The sequence below is a fragment of the Anneissia japonica genome, unplaced genomic scaffold (assembly GCF_011630105.1).
Source record: "Anneissia japonica isolate Jap-2015-1 unplaced genomic scaffold, ASM1163010v1 scaffold1005_len2656397_cov198, whole genome shotgun sequence".
NCBI lineage: Eukaryota > Metazoa > Echinodermata > Crinoidea > Comatulida > Comatulidae > Anneissia > Anneissia japonica.
In genome coordinates, this window is record NW_022683792.1 from 599,769 (window position 1) to 621,757 (window position 21,989).

Sequence of the window (21,989 nt, forward strand, 5' to 3'; positions counted from 1 at the left end):
TAAATAAAAATAAAATGTTACACAATGTATGTGCATTTGCAAACAGATTAATTATTGTGCACATTTCATACATGCTGTCACAAAATGGATCATTTGTTTATATGACTTGAAATTTGAACTTTGACAAAGACACGCACAGTTGAAACTACAAGATGGCTTATTGGATTGTTCAAACAACACAAAAAATAATAAAACAGAACATAACAAAAAAAAAAATTTTATTATTTTGTGTATAACCATATTTTAATCTACGGTATGTCATTTTTTTGTGTATTGGGCTAAGTAATTTTATTATTCACTTGTTCGATTGATGAAAATAAAGTATTTTTGATTCTTGATTCTCGATTATTCACTGAACAAAAAAACAAAATACTTTGGATTTCAAACAAGACATAAAAATGATTCATAGTATATAAAAATTTCAATATTAGTCATCATCAGAGACAACAATTATACAACAGGCAATAATGACTAATATACAGCCACCAGAAATTATAGAAAAAATAAATCTTAGAATTGCTCATTTAATATAATTACCTAAGTTTTTTCACTTTTTTGCTAGGGGTCATTCACAATTATCAATATTTTTGCAAGTGTACAAACAGTACTCTTTTTCGGTACTCCCTCCCTACCCTCTGAATGTGTACGTAAAACCATTCTCCATTTTTATGTGATGTCAACTAAAGTACTGTGTAAGTTGGTTGCATAAAATGTCTATTACATCCAGGATTGCATTATAATTGGTCATAAAAATCTATTATATTATATTGCATGTTATTTTGAATTAACATTTTCATGCATATGTCCATAATGTTGGATTATACAAGGCTTTGATTCATACCACCCACTCTATTCCAAAATTCCTTGTATGTCGAGGCAGCTAAATTCTGGAACTCTCTTTCTCTTGATATCCACTCTCAAACAAAAGTTATTCCTTTTTAAACTACACTTTTAATTACTTTATTGAACAAATAAATGAATGAATTTTATCTTTTTCTCTTAACTATTTTCTCGTACACTTTTTTATATCTTTTATATACATAATAATTAAATTTTTATTTATCATATTAAGTTATTGGCCATGGCTTTAGCACATAATTATTATCTCTAGACATGCTACTGGTCAATTTTTTTATTTTATCTTGTGTCAATTTGTAATAAATAAATAAAAAGCAAATATATTCATCTTCAGGTGATATGTTTTTAATCAATGTTTGAAGAAGCAAATCTATCCAAGGCATAATTAAATTTGAATATTCACCCACATATATATTGCATGATTACAATCAATCATTATAAACCTCTTCATACTTTGTCTATTTGTGTTAAAGGTCAAATTTGGGCCCTAGGAGCACCCGATGCTTTGTTCAATACAGTTGGGAGCTTTCGATTTGCGTGACGACGTGATACAATAACGGATTCACTTATGCATGACCAGCCTATGTTCTCAGCACAACACAGATTTGGCCAAATTGCGTCCTGGAATCCATGCGACAAGGAGAACTAGGCGTTCTTGCATGCGCAGATGACTTTATGTGATGTCATTACATTCTACATCCTACCTTTGTAGTCCAATCATAAGCTCCCTAAGAATATTTCCTAATAAATTAGATTGAGATATTACTTACTCATTTGGATACTGAAAGCCAAGTTTTTCTAAAAGTCCAATGCACGCTACACCAACAGCACCGGCAAAAATGAACACGCCAAAGAAACGATGAACGACTAGGTAAGCTTTTCGCATTGATTCGCTGGCTTTTGGAAAGAAGAAGAACAGGAAGCCAAAGACAAGCTGATAAAAAGAAATAAAAGATGTACAATGTTAAATATGTACTGTATATTTGAACATGATACCAACTGTGCTGGTGTGTATTTATGTATATTTTTTTGTTGCTGGTTAGTCTACCCTGGGTGGTTTATTCCTAAGTCTTGAGTCTTGGTCTTGAACAGCAATTACTGTACCTATGGCTCATTTGCTGCAGTGGCGTATCTAAGGAGTCCGCATGGGGAGGAAGGGGGTCTTGCAGTATTCCCACCCCTTAGTCGAAATGTTTGAATTGAGATTTTTCCTGTGGTCTTTTTAGAGTACTGTGCGATTTCGTATAAATGGTTGTCCATAATAAAATATAACAATTTTCAGTAAAATAGGTAGCACAAGTGTCTCATGTCTTGAAGTAGCTGCCGCACCACACCCCCACCCATTTGGTTGGTATGCAAGTGAGCTCCCCAGGTGTTAGGACCAAATCTTTAGCGAGTTATGTCTGAAAATAGACAGGGGAAACCCCCTTTTTGAAAATGTTCCTCTTCTGGCTATCCCCTACCCCTACACTAAGTTCATATCCTCATCAGTAGGCCTTCAATAGTTCTCTTATGGCTCTTGAAAATGCTATGATTCAGTGAAGAGCAACATTTAAATCTTGATGTCTCATCATTATGATGACATCTACACATATCTATGACATGTACATATATGAATTTAAATGCAAATTTTCTCACCTGAAATGTAAACAATATGAAGATAATTAGGCCAATCCAGCTATGTAGAGAGTACATGTTGGCAATATTGTTAACATTATGATTGCGGAACACTGCTTTCAGTCCAACACACGAACATAAAAAGGCAAATAACTGTAACATCAGATGCATTGTCTTAACTACAACTTTACTCTCCTTGCTAAATACCCGATACACCATGATAGCTGTCAAAAGATAAAAGAACAAACATCATCATTATCATCAGGGACACCTGCAAAATTTGAAACAGCGGCATAAGAATCTACTAGCGGTTTACAGAGAATTCACCCTTGGTGTCGTGCTTCAGCCCATTTTTCTCTCTGGGCATGCCGCTAACCTGTCTTTTTGCCGAATTTATAATAAATAAATAAGGTTTCGAAATAGGACAGGTATAGGAAATTTTAAGTCTAAAATAATATGGAAGTTTTTGTTTAATTTTTTTTTAAATTTTTATTTATTTAAAATCACATCTAACAGCAGGAAACCCACCACTTACAGAATGGATCGAAAAGCTAAAACATAAATGAGAATAATAATAATTGTTATATGTAGCTAGTATATTCTATTACATTTCAAAGCACAATCTTTAAAGTATAACAACAATACAGGAATTTATCCAACCTAGCGATGCCTGTTGTTATGCTCAGCTGGCATTATCAAGTTTAATGTGATACATTATATACAGTACCTTACAATTATGTAGAATAAGGGGCTTGCCATGCCAAAACCAGCACAGTGACCAAAAGAAGAAAATTTACTTTTTGATATTTTCACATTAACCACATTTATAAACTTTAAAATGATCATTTACTGAAATCGACTTGCACTAAAGTATACTGGCACATTCTTATGCTAATTAATCAGTTTAACATTTATCGACAGTATGCTGGTTTGGGGGATGGCAACCCTCATATAACATGTACATACAAACATAATAGAAACAGACAACATATTATACCTTGGCCATACATATAGACAAGTCCAATAACCATGAGCAAAGGATGAAGGTTGAACTCTTGAGAAGAGCCATCCCACTTGAATCCTCCAAGAACATTCCCAGTCCAGTAGCCTAGCAACACGAGCATTACCACACCAACCACTTGGGTAAAGGTTACACAAACAAACAAAAAACTGGCCATGTCATACAATCACGGTCGCTGCTGAAAGAGATAAATTAATCTCTAATAATAGAGTTATACGGTCGCTACAGTTATAATGCAATAAACAAGCTATAGAAAAAATTATTGTGCTATAGAAAAATTATACAGGTAGTTTAAATGCAATAAACATATGCCTGTATTTTGTTATTTTTAATGGTATCATTTTATATAATAGAAATATTGTGTACAGTTATTTCATGTGTGTTTGACAGTCAGTAGGAGCGGATCCAGAGATGTCGGGGGGGGGGGGGGGGGTCCGAAAGTGGGACCAAGATAAGACCACCTTAGGGGGTCTGGGGGAATATCCCTGTGAAATTTTTGTTTTCTAGATGCCCAAAAATAACATCTGAGGCATTTGGGGCGATAAAGTTTTTCTTTTTGTTTGTTTGTTCCTTTTTTTTAACTTTCCAAAAAGTAGGGGGGGGTGAACGGGGCCCCCTAAATCCGTGCCTGGTCAGAAAAGCATACTCTTTGAGTTGAGCTATTAATTTGAATAGTAAAAATTGAGTATCTGAATTGCTTACTGCAGCAAACATGACATGACTTACCTCGTTGCCCACTGCTATCAAATAAGTGCTGCTATTAAATATCATTTGAACAAACATTGCGATATTTATGTGAAAGTAACATACCTGACATGATTTGATGTTTCTTATTATTTAACTACATTTCTCAGCAATAAGAAAAAATAAATGCTGATCTCAAATTAGCATCACAGCCTAATAAAATTTCATAAACGATGTAGCGCTCATTGGAATATTCCTATATAAATCTCACTCGGTGGCGAATCTACAGTAGGCATTCAAAATAGAGGGAACGAAAGGGGAAACTTTTACAGATGAAGTCTAGCCACCTCAGCCGAACCATGGATGAGGCTGAGGTAAGTAAATTTATGATACACCTAAATTTTAACACAATTTTCTTTTTTTTTCTTCATTTTAAAAAATATTTTTGACGAAATAAATTATTTGTATCATACTTATATTGGCAGGTAATATATTATACAGAAGCTGTATTTTTTTTCTTTTTGACTCATCCTCATCGTATAAACTTAACTGATTCATTTAAATGGGTGATTCAGTACCAATTAATTAGATGTTGAAGATTTTTATTAAACATTATCACAGACAGAATTTTTTAAAGATAAAAAGTGAATTTGTAATGTCTTAAGTATAGGTTCATTACAAAATCAATTGGCAGATTCTAATAGCATCATATGTGATGAATCACTCAAATCAAAATTGAATATGGCCATTATACTGCTACCCTTAAACATCAAGATTGGAGGTGTTCAAGCTTCATTCCCAGCATAATTTCTGCTGTTAAGAAAAATCTGATTTTATATATATGTTACAAAGATTTATAAATATATTACGGAATTACTGGTTATAACAGAATTTAGACATTCCTAAACATGAAAAAATGTAAAACAAGACTGAAATTTGATTTTTTGTGTTCCACACTAACAATAAACGCAGACGATTTATTTATGTTCGATTTTGTGATAGGTCTGCGAAAAAAATATAGTAAGTGCCGGAAACATTACTAGGCTAGGCCTAGCCTTACCTTGATTTAGGTTCTGTTGTCAGACAGCTGACATGATTTTTTTCTGTTGCTAGTATTATTGACACTTAGAATATTTCACTGGAATTATTTCAAATTTTTAAAAAAAATGATTCTGACCAAGACTTTGAAAATTAAACAAACATACTGTATCTCAGGCCAACTCGATCGACCGCAGTGTGCGAGATGCCAAGTACAAAAACTAATCATTAGAGAGGGCGCACTTTTTTAACTGTATAAAGTACACACAAAAACAAGGGCATTCCAGCGGATGCGATCTACAACCTCTGAATTTGCCTAGTAACGAAGAAGTCATCAAGAAAATGGTAATCTCCTATGAGAAATAGTCTCTATTTCTAATTCTTTTTATCCTTTTGCGTACAACTAAAACTTATGCCAATATTTTTCCATGGTTTATAATAATTAGCGTAATGCATATGCATAAGATGTAATGGAATATACACATTTGTTGTAATTGTAATCATATTTAATGTGATAGCTATGAATATAACTTGTGATTAAAAAATTATATTTAATACTGTTAAAAAAAGCAATACCATAATGCCACTGACGGTCAGTGGAATGGTGTTGTACTCAATGTCCAATGGTCAGTTGATCACAGGTCGATGTCAGAGGTTGACAAAGTGTTTACTGCCATTTATGCATATACCTGTATAAGCCTGTATTATCGCATAGTATTGCCATCACACAGCCAGCAGCTAGTGTGGATGGCTTAAAGTAAGCAAGTACTGTAAGTATATTGGGTAGTTGTGCATGCCACTACAAGTACCATTATAGGAAAGATTTATGTATTTTTAATTATGGTAAATATGCTGGTGTACCAGTTGACTTAGGGGTCATCCATAATTATCAACATTTTCAAAAGAGTACAAAACATACTCTTTTCTGTTACCCCCTCCCTCCCCCCGAAAGTGTACACAATAAAATGTTGATTTGTGTCATTTTGAGATCAACATTTTATGTTTTTCATAAAAGAGTACTTATGCCTACACCTGTCTCTTATACACATCTAGATGTGTATAAGAGACAGCGCAAGCCCAGTGGTCTGATATTATATATCCCTTTATAAAGTACAGTAGCATTGCTATAGGAAAAAATATTTGGTATCATTTGTTTCTACTGTATATTTGATCATTGTTTTTATCATTTACCATTTTGCTTATTATTTCTACATACATTTACACAGTATTATATCATACATTATTATTTATATATATATATTTATACAATATATATATATATATATATATATACAGGCAATGCAAGCCAAACTGCAGAATCTCTTTGCACGCCGCCTGTGTGTGCAAGTAGTACCTGTGAACTCAGGGAAGGTCCCTGGTCGGCTAGCGGATAGGGCGCAATCAGTACTGTACATGCGTGACGATTGCAATATTCAGTGAAGTGTCTGTTTTTTTATAAACGGTAATTTATAAAACAATATTTATTAATTGAATTTTCATGAATTTCTTTCGGCTCGGTATTCCAAAAAAAAAAAAAAATGGTAAGGCTAAACCATTACCTACCCAGTGAACGTTTTACTGACAACTCACAGTTAATCATGGAATTATACCGCGATTAAAAATGGACAGTTCTAAGCAGGCCTTATGGTACTAGTTTATCCACGTGGTGGCAATTACCAAGTTCATCTTATAACTGTGCGCAACGCTTGACCTCAAGACACAGTATATACCCGCGTATAAGGCGACCTGCGCATAAGACGACCCTCGAGTTAGAGAAGATTTTTGTATGTCGGGCGTATAAGACAACCGCTTGCTTCATCGTTTGAATTCCTAATTTTTCTACTTTTATGGTCTTGATACTGCATCTAGCTGCCCATAAACGGAGTAAAATGCAAGGTTATCTTCCAAAAATGGTATCATTTATGTTTTTTTAAACATCAAAATCTTATTTCCCCGTATTTAAAATTGCGTTAATATAAACTAACATTTAGTAGCTTCACTGCCTAGTAAATCCATGTGTTATAGACGATCACACATAAGACAAACATGATTTAATAAATCTAAAATGTGTAGGCCTATGCCGTGTGTGTAGGATGAAACCCTGTTTTTCGTTCGTAATTTGCTATTTTAAGCCTCGTCTACGTGAGTATATACGGTAGCTGTATTTTTCGTAGACATCACAGTTCGACGATCCGTTATAACTAATACTTCAAAAGTAAAGCGTATTTTGTTTTTAAATAAATATTATCTAAATTTTAATAGCCAACCAAATATACACGTCTGCTTCGGAGAACATGGCGTTAAATTCTAGGGAGGAACTATAAGCCTAGTTAGTACCGCCTAGAAAATTGTGAGTAACCAGCCGTGTGCGAGCATGACAAAAAAAAAAAAAATAGGCACAGGCTAGTTAGATTTTTTATTTAGGCCAGCACGTAATATTGACTAATTTCAATGTACCCTCAATGTATACAAACTATATTTTGGAGATAGTTGTAATATTGAAGCATCTTTAGCATAGCCCCGATCTTAGCTTATGATCACTAAATGTGATAATTAACACACGCGACAGGCAAAGTTGTTGGGTCAGTTCTCTCTACTAAAATGAAAACTATAGTCGGATTTTGGAAAAAATATCATTTATGATTTAAGGACGAGGGAAAGTGAGAAAAGAAAATGATGTATCCTCACTGATTTGTTCAAATCTTTATCCACATCAAAATTTAGTGTATGCATCTTTGTATATATAACAGACTCCATCTTGTAGGTATTAGTTTTGATGAATTGTTTCCGTTTTTTTAAGTGTACATATATTGTTAGCATTAATAAATAAAATTAACTGTATAGAGTAAATGACGTTTAAGTTGTAGGACACGGGTCATGCCGCGTTGTCTCTGATAAGTAGTACCAAAAATGTATCCACCCTTGAAATATTGCGCATCACCCTTTAAATTTTTTGGACAATATTTTCTGAAATTCCGTCACTCTTTAAAAATCCTGGCGAGGATATATATATATATATATATATATCTTCATCTTTACCCTAGCTGCACTGATGAGGCCTAGAAGGCCGAAACGGATCCGTCTGCAGATATTGGGATTTTTTCCAGTGGATATTTATTTTGTTTTGTCATTCTTGATCGGATTTTCTCTACTGTTCCGTTTAAACTTTATATTATCATTATTTGCATTTATGTGGCTGCTCGTTGTTTTTATGGGTTTATCCCATTTGCCATTAAATTTATATATATATATATATATATATATATAGTATGTTGTTCATTAACTAAAACTTAACATTGAATAAAGTACTACAAAAAATCTATAAAAAAAATATCCACTCTTTAGATAAAGTAAATGATTTTTTTTATGTACGTACAGTATGTATGTAGTGAAATGTATATAACCCACAATACTGAGGTCTCTATTCGATGAGTGAACCAAAAGGAAGTGAAAAAACTAAACCAAGATCTATCCCAAGCTAACAAAAAAACCAAAAAGAACAACACAAGCAGAGGAACAAGAATCACTGCACTTAAATCAATACCAAGATAACAACTTTAATCAATATTGAGTGGTAATACTAGAGTACTACAGTCCCACACTTGCAGTAAACTGACTTACCTGTGGTATCTTTAGCTGAATATATCCTCAGGTGGTTTGGAAGGACTGTACAGGTGCCAGTGTTATCTACAGAAAACCAAAAGTCAATGAAGCGTGATAAATGAAATGCAGCTAGGATGAAAACAGTACGTAATTTTTTTGCAGGTTGGTACTCAACAATACCTTTACACAATATGATATTTATATATCAAATCAAAATGGTAATGGGCTGAATACTATTTGAATACAGTACCATCTGTAGTATACTATATAATTTTCACCAGTAAATCAAATACCTGTACTATTTTTATGTATCAAAAACTGATATCACTGTGTTTTTTTTTCCATTCATATCCTTTATTTATTCAACTATAATTTACATGATAAATTGATTTAAAATATTCACAACTGAAAAAAAAAACCAGATGTTATAAAGGGACTATAGCCTTAACAAGGTATGTTCCCTGTCCTTTTAATTACCCCACTAACTATAGGCTACACTTAACTAAAAATTACATCAATTAGGTGTACTGTACTTTATTTACAAAATCACAAGACATTTGATTGGGTCTGATGTAAAATAAAAAATGGTTTATGAGTTTAATCAAATACCTGTACTATTTTTATGTATCAAAAACTGATATCACTGTGTTTTTTTTTCCATTCATATCCTTTATTTATTCAACTATAATTTACATGATAAATTGATTTAAAATATTCACAACTGAAAAAAAAAACCAGATGTTATAAAGGGACTATAGCCTTAACAAGGTGTGTTCCCTGTCCTTTTAATTACCCCACTAACTATAGGCTACACTTAACTAAAAATTACATCAATTAGGTGTACTGTACTTTATTTACAAAATCACAAGACATTTGATTGGGTCTGATGTAAAATAAAAAATGGTTTATGAGTTTACTTGCACGGAAGGTCTACACAGTATAAAAATAGGCTCCGAGTGGGAGCGTGTCTACTGACAAATTTAATAGAAACGGTGCTTTTTATCCAAGCTTTCCAGTTTATGCAGACTGACTGATGATTAATATTGTTAATAAGCTAACATCAATTCCAAAACCGAGTTAGGGTAGAAAAAAAAACAGGAACAACCACAAGCAAAACAGTCTCGACCTGAGTTCAACTGTAGACCCGTTTAACCACTTCTACTCGATTTAATTTTAACTTCCAACTTTCGGAACTGTGCGCCAGATAGATAATGACGAATTGGTTAACAATGCATCATACCACACACGATCGAGTTTACGGGTAGTAGTAAAATCACGTCATATCACACATCGCGAATGTGACATAATGTCAACTTTACACTTCCGGATTCTTACTTCACACTTTTGTGAATGTCAACTCACGCTCACAATGTCAACTTTACGCTTCCCGATTGACCAGGATAGCAAAGTGTCTACTGCCTGAGGGCAGTAGACACAAAAAGGCTTCGTTTAATAGCTTTCTGTGTATCAGTCTACCTTCAAAAAGTTTACTTAGTATAGTCTGGAGACGAGGCTTTTGTCTTGTTTTACATTTTGATGTTTTATTGTCAACATGGGAAATAAATAAATATTGTACTATATAACACATTAAACCAGTCTAGAATAACATTATAACTTCTAATATGATAATTCTGTCATCGTAAATTAACAAATTTGTTTGTACAGTACAGGCATAAGCTAGAACAATCTTCTTTTCACTGATGTACCTTATGTTACAATAAGCACCACTGTGCTTTGCAGCTTATGACGGCTTCAATACAGCACCTATTATTATTATTATTGTAGTCCAACTTGTTAATATTTATCCCGATCATGAACGTAGACTTGGAGAGGGGTACAGGGATGCACCCCTCCCCATGGCAGCAATTAGTTCCACTGAGTAGGTTAAGATACTAAAATGATCATTAAGTTTTCATTGGGAATAGGGATTTAGTTCCGAATTCTCTATTTTTACACCTCTACCCCAGGCGAAAACCAGCCGATGGTACAAAGTAACAACTTGGAGTATGTTGGGTATATACTGTACTCTCAAAAGCACAATGAAATTTATCAAAATCTCTTTTATTCGAGAGCAGCACTTATTATTCAAGAAAGGTGGTTATTGGAGCATTTTACAGTTCAATACATTCTTTTATTATACAAATTTTACAGTATACACGTTTACTATTATTGAACGAGTTGAGTCTTTCAAATACTTAGGTGTTACTTTTGATCCTGTACTAACTTGGAAAGACCACATAAATAAATTGTCTTCAAATGTGTCTAAGCGTATTGGTGTCATCCGCCGTATAAAATACCTACTTCCACCGCATACTCTTAAAATGCTTGCTAAGTCATCAGTATTACCCTTTTTTTATTATTGTTGCCGTGTCTGAACCAATTGTAAGGTTCAGTATTCTAATTGTTTACAAGTTATAATGAACAGATCAAGCAGAATTGTTTTGTCTGTTGATATATATACTTCTGTTGATGAATATGTTAAGTTCACTTGCCTGGAAAAGACTATATGTAAGGTGGAATTATCAGAGCCCTAATGACTTTTAAATGTTTAAAAGGGTATACTCCATCTTATCTATCCTCTTAATTTACTTTTAATATTGATTCCTATTCTAAATGTACACATAGTCAAACTCATAATAACCATATTGTACCACAATGGAGTAACCGTCAAGGCAAGAGAACTTTTTTGCATTATCCAACAAAGTTGTGGAATGATCTTCCACATGTATACCAGTACACACGTACATACATGACTATTTTAACTTTTAAAAATTCTTAATTATTTGTATATAGGAATGTTTATGTTACTTGCATTGCTTTTCAATATTTGTTTAATTATGCAACTGTACCACTTTGAAAACAGTACACAAGAACTGAAAGTGCATGCAGTAAAAAGACAGAATAAATAAAAATAAATTTAATTCCTATTTATATGTGTAAATTTCAGATTTTCCAAGATGTGTTGCATATTATATACTTTTGTATATACATATATTTTTTTATCAATTAACTTCAAATCTGCTTAATAAAACAAAAATTTTAACTAAAAAAAAAAACAAATAGTGGTAGTAAACAAGGTATGATGAGAGTAAATGAATCTACATTCAAATAGATACTAAAATTGTTTATGCAAAAATATCAAACATAAATTGTAATACAAGTACTAGTAGTTGTAATTCTATACGAAGCAGAGAAAAGTCACTTAGTGTTGAAACTGCTAAATGCACCTCAGTATCAGGTAGCCAATCAGTATAATGAAAATCACAGAGAAAAACAAGGCACAAGTGAATATTATACAATATTAAAGAAATAGGATCTAGGATATTATATATTTTTTTTTTATTTATTTATGCTTTCCTTTTTATATTTGTTATGGTTAAAATTCCGAAATAAAAGTTGATTGATTGATTGACATTCAGAAGGGATAAATGCCTGTCAAAACAATCCTAATAAAAAGGATGGGTTGTAGGATTCATTGATGATGATAACAAATACTGTATCTGATGACCATTACAAAGATTAAGATGATTTCAGTGATGATAAAGATGTTGATACAATGATGAAGATGATTATGATTTAGTGATGATAAAATTGACTGTGAAGAAGAAGATGATGTCAATAATGAAGATTTAGTGAAGTTAAAATTGATGGTAATTATGATGTGATGGCAATGATTAGCAAAGGATTAAGATATACTTTATGGTAGCAATTATGATGATGGATTTAGTGAAGATAAAAATCAAATCAAAACGACAAATAAAATTTCAGATAATGAAAACAATTATTATGATGATGATTGGTGTTGAATAGCTTCGTGGTAAAGATGCTTGCCTTTCTAATCCCAGCGTCCAGGGTTCACATCCTGTCAGGACTTTTTCTCACGACCAAAATCAACTCCACCCCTAGGCCTCAAAAGAGGTTTATAAAGCATCATCCCATCCTTAAGTGGGGAGTGTACTTGCTGTTGGATGTGAAGAAATTTCAATTTAAATGATAATGATGATGGTGGTGGTAATGGTGGTGGTGATAATGATGATGATAATGATGATGATTATGATGATGATGATGATGTCAATAATGGATATTATCATAAAATGTCATAATAAAGCAATCGTTATCATAAAGTATCATAATTCAGCAATCAATTAGCAAATAAAAGCAATCTTTTATTCAAGGAAGTAAGGTTTGCTATATTCAATTAAGCATAATTATAATATACTAGGCTTACGTTCCTGATAAGGTTGCTGGTAAGTACAGTATGAATAATAAGTCTACAAACAACGTCTGTTGTAATCAGATATTCAAATATCTCAGCAAATGCCCTTTCACTTACATGCAACATGGAGAAAGCTTAATGCATTCAGCCTACAAGGTTACATTAATAATTTAAGAATATTATTTGTTCCTCAAATAATAACCACTCTATGCACACTAATTATACTGATTCACTATTATTAACAAATATGCTGATTAATATAATCCTTGAGGTTAATATTGCGCTACCGTAATCCTGTACGATGACAGTAAACCATATACATACTTGGCTTGGGTTCAAGTAAACGAACATTGGATGATATTCACAAAAATAGCTAATGAATAATAGGAAAAGTTTAATAATTCAAACACAATAAAATATTACAAATCAATTCTATTAATAGGATTGATATAAATGAGATACAGGTCGAAATACAGATGAATTATACAAAAAAATGTTGCTTCTAAATTCAAAATCATAAATACATACGTGCTATTATTATTATTATTATTATTGATTGCTACAAAAACGTAAAACAATAACATACTGATCATTATTGTTTATTTTCAGAAAATATTTCAGACGTTCCTAGTTTCTTTTCTATTCTTTCTTTATTCTTTTATATTTTATGTTAATTTTATTCATAAATAACAGATGATTACTTACATCATACATTTATTAAGCTTATTTTTAAATTACACTTTTTATGTTTTAAGGCCTATATGTATACATTGTGTACGTATTTAACATTTTCTATCTTTGTCAATTTAAAGTCACACGTACTATATGTCCTGGTCCTGACCCTTTATTTTCACTATTGGATAGGCTTATCTTCTACACATGGATATCTTTCTTGAAGCAAGAAATCAAGTTGTCTTTACACCCAGTACCGCTTGTATATTTTATTCGTGTGGGAAATTTTTAAACAAAGTTACGCCACTCTATGTACACTAATCATACTGATTCAATATTATTAACAAATATGCAGATTAACGCTACGTTCAGTCTTGGAGATAAGCTGGGCTTGAGTAAATTTTGAAAACAACAAAACAATTAATAATTTAGTAAATTTTAGAATATTATAGTAGGGTTGGAGAAGCGACTCAATTTATGCGGGAGCAAATGAATATTTGATAATTGTAGATACCATATAGTACTACAGTACATATTTATTAAAGCTATCAAGCACAAGCAAAACACAAAAGAAAAATTAAAGAAAAAATATCATTTCAACAAAAATTAAATTAAATCTTGATATGTAATGTATTTTTTGATGATCCAAAGGAATGTCATTTTACTTTAAACAATGTTTTGCCAGAATTCTACCAGAATTTTTAAATTGACTATAAATATGTTACAAGTTAGTCATGATTTTACCTTAATTTTTCTAATGTCCCTGACAACCTGTCATCAACTTCAAATACTGTATAGAAATAACTTTAAAGTAACTTTGTAACTAACAACTTATATTGTTTACTTAACAATGCTGGTAGAATACCAGCAACATATTCTAGAAGGAAGTCAAGCAGAATGCTATCAGCAAACCACCAAGGGATGGCATTATTTTCAGATGCTAGTGAATGCACTAGTGAAAAAGGCCCGTCGATATAGACAACAGCAAGACTACAATTTCTAGATTTAACATAAAATATAAAGATTAATACGGTACGTGTTTGATGCAATTACATCAACACTACGACTCAGTGCTAATGTGATCATGTTAAATATTAAAGATCAATTAAGTGTTGAATATTAATAACCAAGTAATATTCATAAATAAATATTTGTCTCAGCGTAATTACTACTTAATGCATGGTGAAATCAGGCTGGAATCCACGCTTAGCAAACATTAAATCCATAAAGTGCTGTGTTGGCTACAGCGAAATGGCTCAAGTGAAATTTCTACCATGTCTGATATGATGAAAATACATTGACGTATCTAGAAATCTTGAAATGGGGGCTGAGGTGGAACTAGATCCCAAAATAAAGTTATCTGAGATAATTTCGAACTACTTGAGCATTCTCTTTGGGGGTGATTGGGAGGTGGGGGCGAGCATTTTTTGGGGGGCGTGAGCACACCTCTAAATACACCACTGTCGCAGTGTGACTGCAATTCCAATCAAAAATTTTTAATGGAACTGAAGAGGTTATCATTTGCTCCAATACATCAAATTTCTTCTAAATAATATGTAACAGCGCAATAAAAATAAAACACAAACTAAATACTTGAAATGTCACAGTACAGCAATTTGAGGGTCATGATATTATTGCCATAGTAACAAGACTCAACCTGTCGAAAAATAAAAATAAATTTATAAAAAGAATAAATATTTACTATTGTACCATCACGAATTGAACCCGAGATCATGGACATCTAACAAAGTAACACTGTAATGTACCAAATTTAGTATTACTGTATATTCAAGGTGTAATCTTTGTCTTTAGTTCATCTAACAGTACAGTGGTGAATTTCAAACTGCACCTTTAAATTACCAATTGTAAAAATTCTGAGTTAGTGATTTTATAGGATTCGAATGACATAATTCCCAAAAAGCCAATTAATATTATTTGATTCTTTACGGCTAATTAAATGCAAACCGTGGATGCAAGCTACTGAATGAGGTAGCCTGTCTTATCTCCCGCTAGATGTTATCATCATTTACACATCCAGCCCAGGAGGTATAAAAAATATATATTTTATACCTTCTTGATGCTTAGCTACAGAATAACCTTTGCACTATGAAATATTACACTTGCACATTAAAAAAGGCACAAAATGTGAGACTATCTGTAATAAAATAGTCAAAGAAAATTTTTGAAAAAAAATATACTGTATCTTTATAAAAGATACATTATAATTTTAACTCTACTAATTTATAACTGATATAAAGAATACATAAATAAATGCATAAATAAATAATGCATATAACTGTAACTGATAAAATGGAACAAATTACCCAATAATCAATTTCAGCATGTTTTCTAATCTATTTGTTATTTATTAAAATTTTAAAGACAATAACATTCATTTTATAATCACTACACAAACAATATTATCAAATAACTACTACTACTTCTACAAAATAATAAAATGATGATAATAAAATAAGAATAATGGTAATGATTATGAAAAATATGATCATAATAACTATAAATAAATACATAAATAAATAAATAAATAAATAAGCATAATTATCTATGTGCTAAAAATGTAATGAGGTCACCACTATTATCATAAAAATAATGATAATATTTATATTAGGTATATTTATTACAATATATGTGAAATTACAATGCAATGAAAGTACAAAGAAATTCATCGAAAATAAGAGCTTTTCTCCTTTAACGAGTCTTTATTTCTTACTAGGATATAAAATGCTAAAAATCCCAAGACTGGAGCACATTGAATACTAACCGATGATTGAATGCTGAGAATGCAAATGATTACGGATAATTGAATGCTAATCACGTTTTGCTGAGTCAATGCAATACACGACAGAAAACCGCAATAGAAATTGTCTGATAGAAATGTTCAAAGGCTACGCCTGGCAGACTTAAAACACACATAAGAGCTTCAACAACTATAACCATCTAAAACAAGCAAGAATTTCAATGCATGCAAAATGAATACAGAAATATTTAAATCTATATTTTTTTCTAAACCAATACTCTAAGGTAATAAACATATAATATTTAATGATTCTTTTGATACTTAATAACAAAATCTGACTATTGGAACGATAACAAAATATTTGAATTTGCTTTTGCAGTAATTGCAAACCACAAAGAATGCCTTGAAACCAGGGTATGGTTCATACACAAACCGAAGAATGCACAGTATGAAATTGATCAACTGCTACATTTCCAACATTGCGGAATCATGAAAATCTATACATAAACCAATATGTAGATGATATGCTGAAAATACTGAAAGAAAATCACTAGAACGTGCTTATTACGAATACTACATTCATCCAGACTGTTTCTATTCATTACCTATCTAATTTTTCCTGTCCAATTCACACTTTGTTCTAATACAGTGTGAAGCTTATTCTGTTTTAATACTGCATTTCTATATTGCATAATGTTGCAACTTTACTTTTTTTTAAATCTTTAAACATTAAAGTCACTGCTTCTAAAATATAAAAATCCTCAATTTTCAGGCAAATACTTAAGGATGTAAGTACCTGCAATTTGATTTGATTGAAAGGTTATAGGAATGATATTTCTTACGACAAAAAAAATATATATATAAACGATATTTCTAAATGCCCATATATATCCTTAATTCAAATTATATTTGGATGAACATAATACTACAGCCAGCCCCTATTTAAGGGACACCCCTAATGAGACAACTTTACGTTCCCAAAGGTGTTCCTTTAATAAGGTTCTCAGGGGCGGATCCAGAGAAAATTCTGAGTAGGGGGAATTTGAAAGATGGGGGAATTTGAAAGATGGGGGAATTTGAAAGATGGGGGAATTTGAAAGATGGGGGAATTTGAAAGATGGGGGAATTTGAGGGGATAGTGTTTGAGATTTTTATTCCATGTCTATGCTTGACCATAGACATGGAATTTTGGTAACATGGAATTTAAATTGAAATTTACCCTGCTGTGGAGTACTATGCTTCACTATTTCTCCTTCCTTTTCTTCTAGTTTTTTATTATCTCTTTCTTTGGGGCGGGGGGTGGGAGGGGAGGGAGTGGCTTCCATGGTGACTACTGTATCACTTTATCACATGTAGTGCTACGAATCCAATTTAGTTTGTATGTTAGTCTTTTCGATAAGGGAGGTCAGCAGCATTATCGGGCCAAAAGGGATTGGGCCTAATTCAGGAAAGACATTTAAAGGCATTTTGTTAGGCTACTGTATTAAAGGCAAATATGGAAGATGACTCGTTGCCAGGGGTGCCTACATTTTCTAATCACTTGGGCCTTCACTGAGGAACTATGTGCAATTTTTTGGAAGATTATTTTATGTGGAGTGCTTGAACATGCCCCAAGGCCTTCACTGAGGAACTCTGTGCAATTTTTTGGAAGATTATTTTATGTGGAGTGCTTGAACACGCCCCAAGAAAGAATGATGGTTTTGTTTTTGGTCTGGACATAGTAAAGCCATGTGGTATCACATGGTACAATGTGAAGTATTATTGAAGCAATTTCAACATGTGCTGGTGAAGGAGATTTGCCTCACAAATACCTCCCAATGACTGGTATCTTCTGTACATGGGCAGTAAAGGCTTTACAGTAGTAGGCCTATGTCTAATACAAAATGAATGAATACACCTAAAGTGGACATATTTCGCCATTTACCCCTTAATTTACTACTGAATGCTTGAACACTAACAATAATAACTATTATAATAATAATTAAATATTATTATAATATGATTATAATGATGATGATTATTATAGTGATGATGATGATGATGATTATAATGATGATGATGATGGTGATTATAATGATGATGATTATCATAAGGATGATGATGGAAAAAAATTTGAGCATCAACATCTGAACTATACTAAGGACTCAGCCATTATGACGCTAAGGAATCACGCTCATTAACACAGTTACAGGGTATCCATATGTTGGCGTCTGTGGTACAATATTCCATATGCTGCATTATCATGGTGTATCCAAAGGCTCATTAGATACATTACATTTACTCTACAATTAGAATATACAAAAACTGTTGATTACTAGGTGGTAGTTATTATGAATTATCAACCCACCTGATTATGTATTCAGTTGTTGATGTTTCCGATGATACGTCCAAAAATGGATGTAACGAGCCGGTGAAGATATCGCACTCTTGCTAACTGCACTCGGTCACACAAGGTAGAACACCGTGCCGTAATAAAAACCTCAAGCTCTATAATTTATCTAACACTGTACTCACAGGCCAACAAATTTCTCATCAACCAATCCTGAAGCTTTCTTTCACAAATCCATTTTCTTCACATCTGCGGAGAAAAGATTACTATGGCAACAGGGAATGATGAGATCTAACAAACATATAATGAGGAAAGTTCCTAATACTGAGAAGTGATTCGTCTATAAATGGTGACCAGTCATGCATGGATAACTGAATAACCATGGTTACAGTAATCCTTTCCTTAAGTGTACTAACAGAATGCATAGATTCTACGTATGTCAGCTTAATTACAAAAATGTCATTGTTGTCGTTGGGTCATTATGTTACGACTGACTGAGCAGCTTCGTTGTTAATCATTTTGTTAGTTGGGTGATCCATTACGAACTGAAGTCAATGGCTTTTGTCACTAATATAACGGAATATTTCTGAAAATTAATTCCCACCAATCTATTATGAAACAAATTACTATTGATCATTCAATATTGTAGTATTGGCTTTTTCAGAATCTAATATGTACAAGAGCATGTGACTAAAATGTTGAAATCATTGCAAGGTTGATTATATCTACTATTTTATTATTTATAATAATGATGATGATGAAAATTATGACAATAATGATGATGTCATTACTTATTGCTACTGGACCTAATAATACTGCACTAAATAAATTAACCGAAACGCAGATAATAATTAGTGCATGGGCACTTAAACCTACCAGTGATGCTCATTTAGTTGGGAGACTCAATTAGGCATTATCAACGACTCCACCAACCGCTTAATTGAGTGTTTGTGATAAACTAGGAAGATGAACTCCTCCATGAGATAAGGCAAATTAATAATAGTTAATCAGCTTAATCCATAAGTATGTTATCCAATATCAAAACCAAACGTGTTTCGCCTTAGTGGCAGCAACGTCATTAATGAGGATGAAAATTCTAGACTTTCTGTCGCAGCTGTTGATATGATAATGTACAGACCTGTAAAAACCATTTTACTTGAAATATTTGTTGGTTAAGTGTTCTGTAAATATAGCTTGTTGAGCAGCATTGTTATTAACATATATCAATTTGTAAATCCTTCTTTTACTGTAATTATATCACAAAAAATGATGCTACATCAGAACAATTAAACAATTTTTGATATGTTGTAGCACTGATTTTTCTAAGACGGAAAAAAGTTGTCTGACGAAAAACTGGGGAACGGTGAATGAGATACAGATTTTTGAATATTTAAAAACTGGGGGAAAAGGGTGTAAAAAAGGGCAGTTACGCCCCTTTTCCCCCCAGTTTTTAAATATTCAAAAATCTGTATCTCATTCACCGTTCCTCAGTTTTTCGTCAGACAACTTTTTTTCCGTCTTAGAAAAATCAGTGCTACAACATATTAACATTTTTTTTCCTCCGGAGCCTGACTTTAAGTTGGGTCAAGCATTGAAAGGGGGATTGCGGGACACTGGGCTTGGTCTTTCCCTGCAACTTTCAACAATGCTCCAAACCTCAACTTGGTGACCTTTTAATTACTAATAACACACTACAGTGCCGGATTCAACGGAGCCGATTTCTCCCCTTACCCAATTTTTCAAAGTTTAAGAAAGAAAACAGAGAAAAAAAGGAAAATTATATTTAAATTTAAGTTTGAGAGTGCCATCCGGACATCAGAGGTGGCAATCATAAATTTTCGAACCCCAGCCCCAACCCAGGTGGGGCTGTCTGAGGTGGTGTAGACCCTTCATCTGTGAAATTCCCTGCTGGTCACCTCTAATATTTCGAATCCCTGGATCCGCCACGGCACTATCTCCGCGTATTGCTTCCCATCTGAAGCCAACCAGCAAGGCACATGGATGGAGGTAAAAAGCTTCATTTTCTTCAATTAATTCCAATCATCAGTCATTAGGGCCTACCTGACCCACTCCTGACAATTGAGCTTCCCTGGAATAATTCCAATATTCTTCCATTTTTCAATCACACAATCTTTAGTTTGTACATACCTGACCTAAACACTCACCACAACAAGATGGTTTCTCTTTGACACGAAACTCAGACAGGACAATGTTTTGCAATAGAATCATTCAACCATGAAATCCACTGACGGAACAAAATTTTTGTGTTGGTTTGTAGGAGTGGCGGTCACGAACTCCAGTACAATATTTGGTATACGCGGACCAATCGATGTATGAAACACAATTTCAAAAACATTTTGTGTTGTATGTTTTCAGTCAATTTTATCTCATTACCTTGTCATAAAAATACATAGTTGTCGGGGGGTGGGGGAGGGGTGAACCGGATTGCCTACAGGAAAATAAATCACTGGATTTAAAATATGTTCAATTTATTTCACATGATTCTGTAGTAATCTGTTATTGAATAAATTTGCATTGTATTGTAGCTACTGTATATAAGACATAACATATTTCACCGGCGCTAAGAAAATATTAATAATTATTAAGCAGTTGGAGAAAAAAAAACTACTGAATTATGTTTTGATGTATATATATACCAGTTCAGACATAACCATATGGAGAAACAGCTGCTCGAAAATACAATCACCACAGTTTTCTTGCAGCCAATGTACTTTTCTTGCCAAGTTATAATGGAACCTGTAATTCAGCTAGTAAGTTTCAGTGCACTTAAAAATTACTTTTAGAAACCTGAAGATAACGATTATTATAAAGTTAGCCTAATTAAAACAAAATAGGGGGTGGAATATGATTTAAAATATATATACCTGTAACAGGTATAAAATATATATACCTGTAACAGGGGTATATATACTGTCTCTTATACACATCTAGATGTGTATAAGAGACAGGTCTAATACAAAATGAATGAATACACCTAAAGTGGACATATTTCGCCATTTACCCCTTAATTTACTACTGAATGCTTGAACACTAACAATAATAACTATTATAATAATAATTAAATATTATTATAATATGATTATAATGATGATGATTATTATAGTGATGATGATGATGATGATTATAATTATGATGATGATGATGGTGATTATAATGACTGTCTCTTATACAC

At 32.6% G+C, this 21,989-nt stretch overlaps 1 protein-coding gene across 8 annotated transcripts in view; it reads right to left on the bottom strand.

The window, feature by feature from the left end:
- The window catches only part of LOC117101581 (cytochrome b561-like), a 23,627-nt gene extending 2,566 nt beyond the window's left edge, over positions 1 to 21,061 (bottom strand). Inside the window, exons 1-6 of one of the 8 annotated variants that reach the window (XM_033241581.1) lie at positions 20,945 to 21,061; positions 18,815 to 19,045; positions 8,840 to 8,905; positions 3,473 to 3,671; positions 2,497 to 2,699; positions 1,629 to 1,792 (exon numbers count right to left, since the gene is read on the bottom strand). In XM_033241581.1, coding sequence (XP_033097472.1) covers positions 1,629 to 1,792; positions 2,497 to 2,699; positions 3,473 to 3,653 — 548 coding nt within the window. In that variant the 5' untranslated portion in view covers positions 3,654 to 3,671; positions 8,840 to 8,905; positions 18,815 to 19,045; positions 20,945 to 21,061. Of the gene's footprint in view, positions 1 to 1,628; positions 1,793 to 2,496; positions 2,700 to 3,472; positions 3,675 to 5,794; positions 6,013 to 8,839; positions 8,906 to 14,453; positions 14,518 to 18,814; positions 19,139 to 20,944 lie in introns of those variants that run through there. The other 7 variants (XM_033241566.1, XM_033241616.1, XM_033241597.1 and 4 more) reach the window with 7 other exon arrangements.
- Between the last annotated feature and the right edge of the window lie 928 nt (positions 21,062 to 21,989).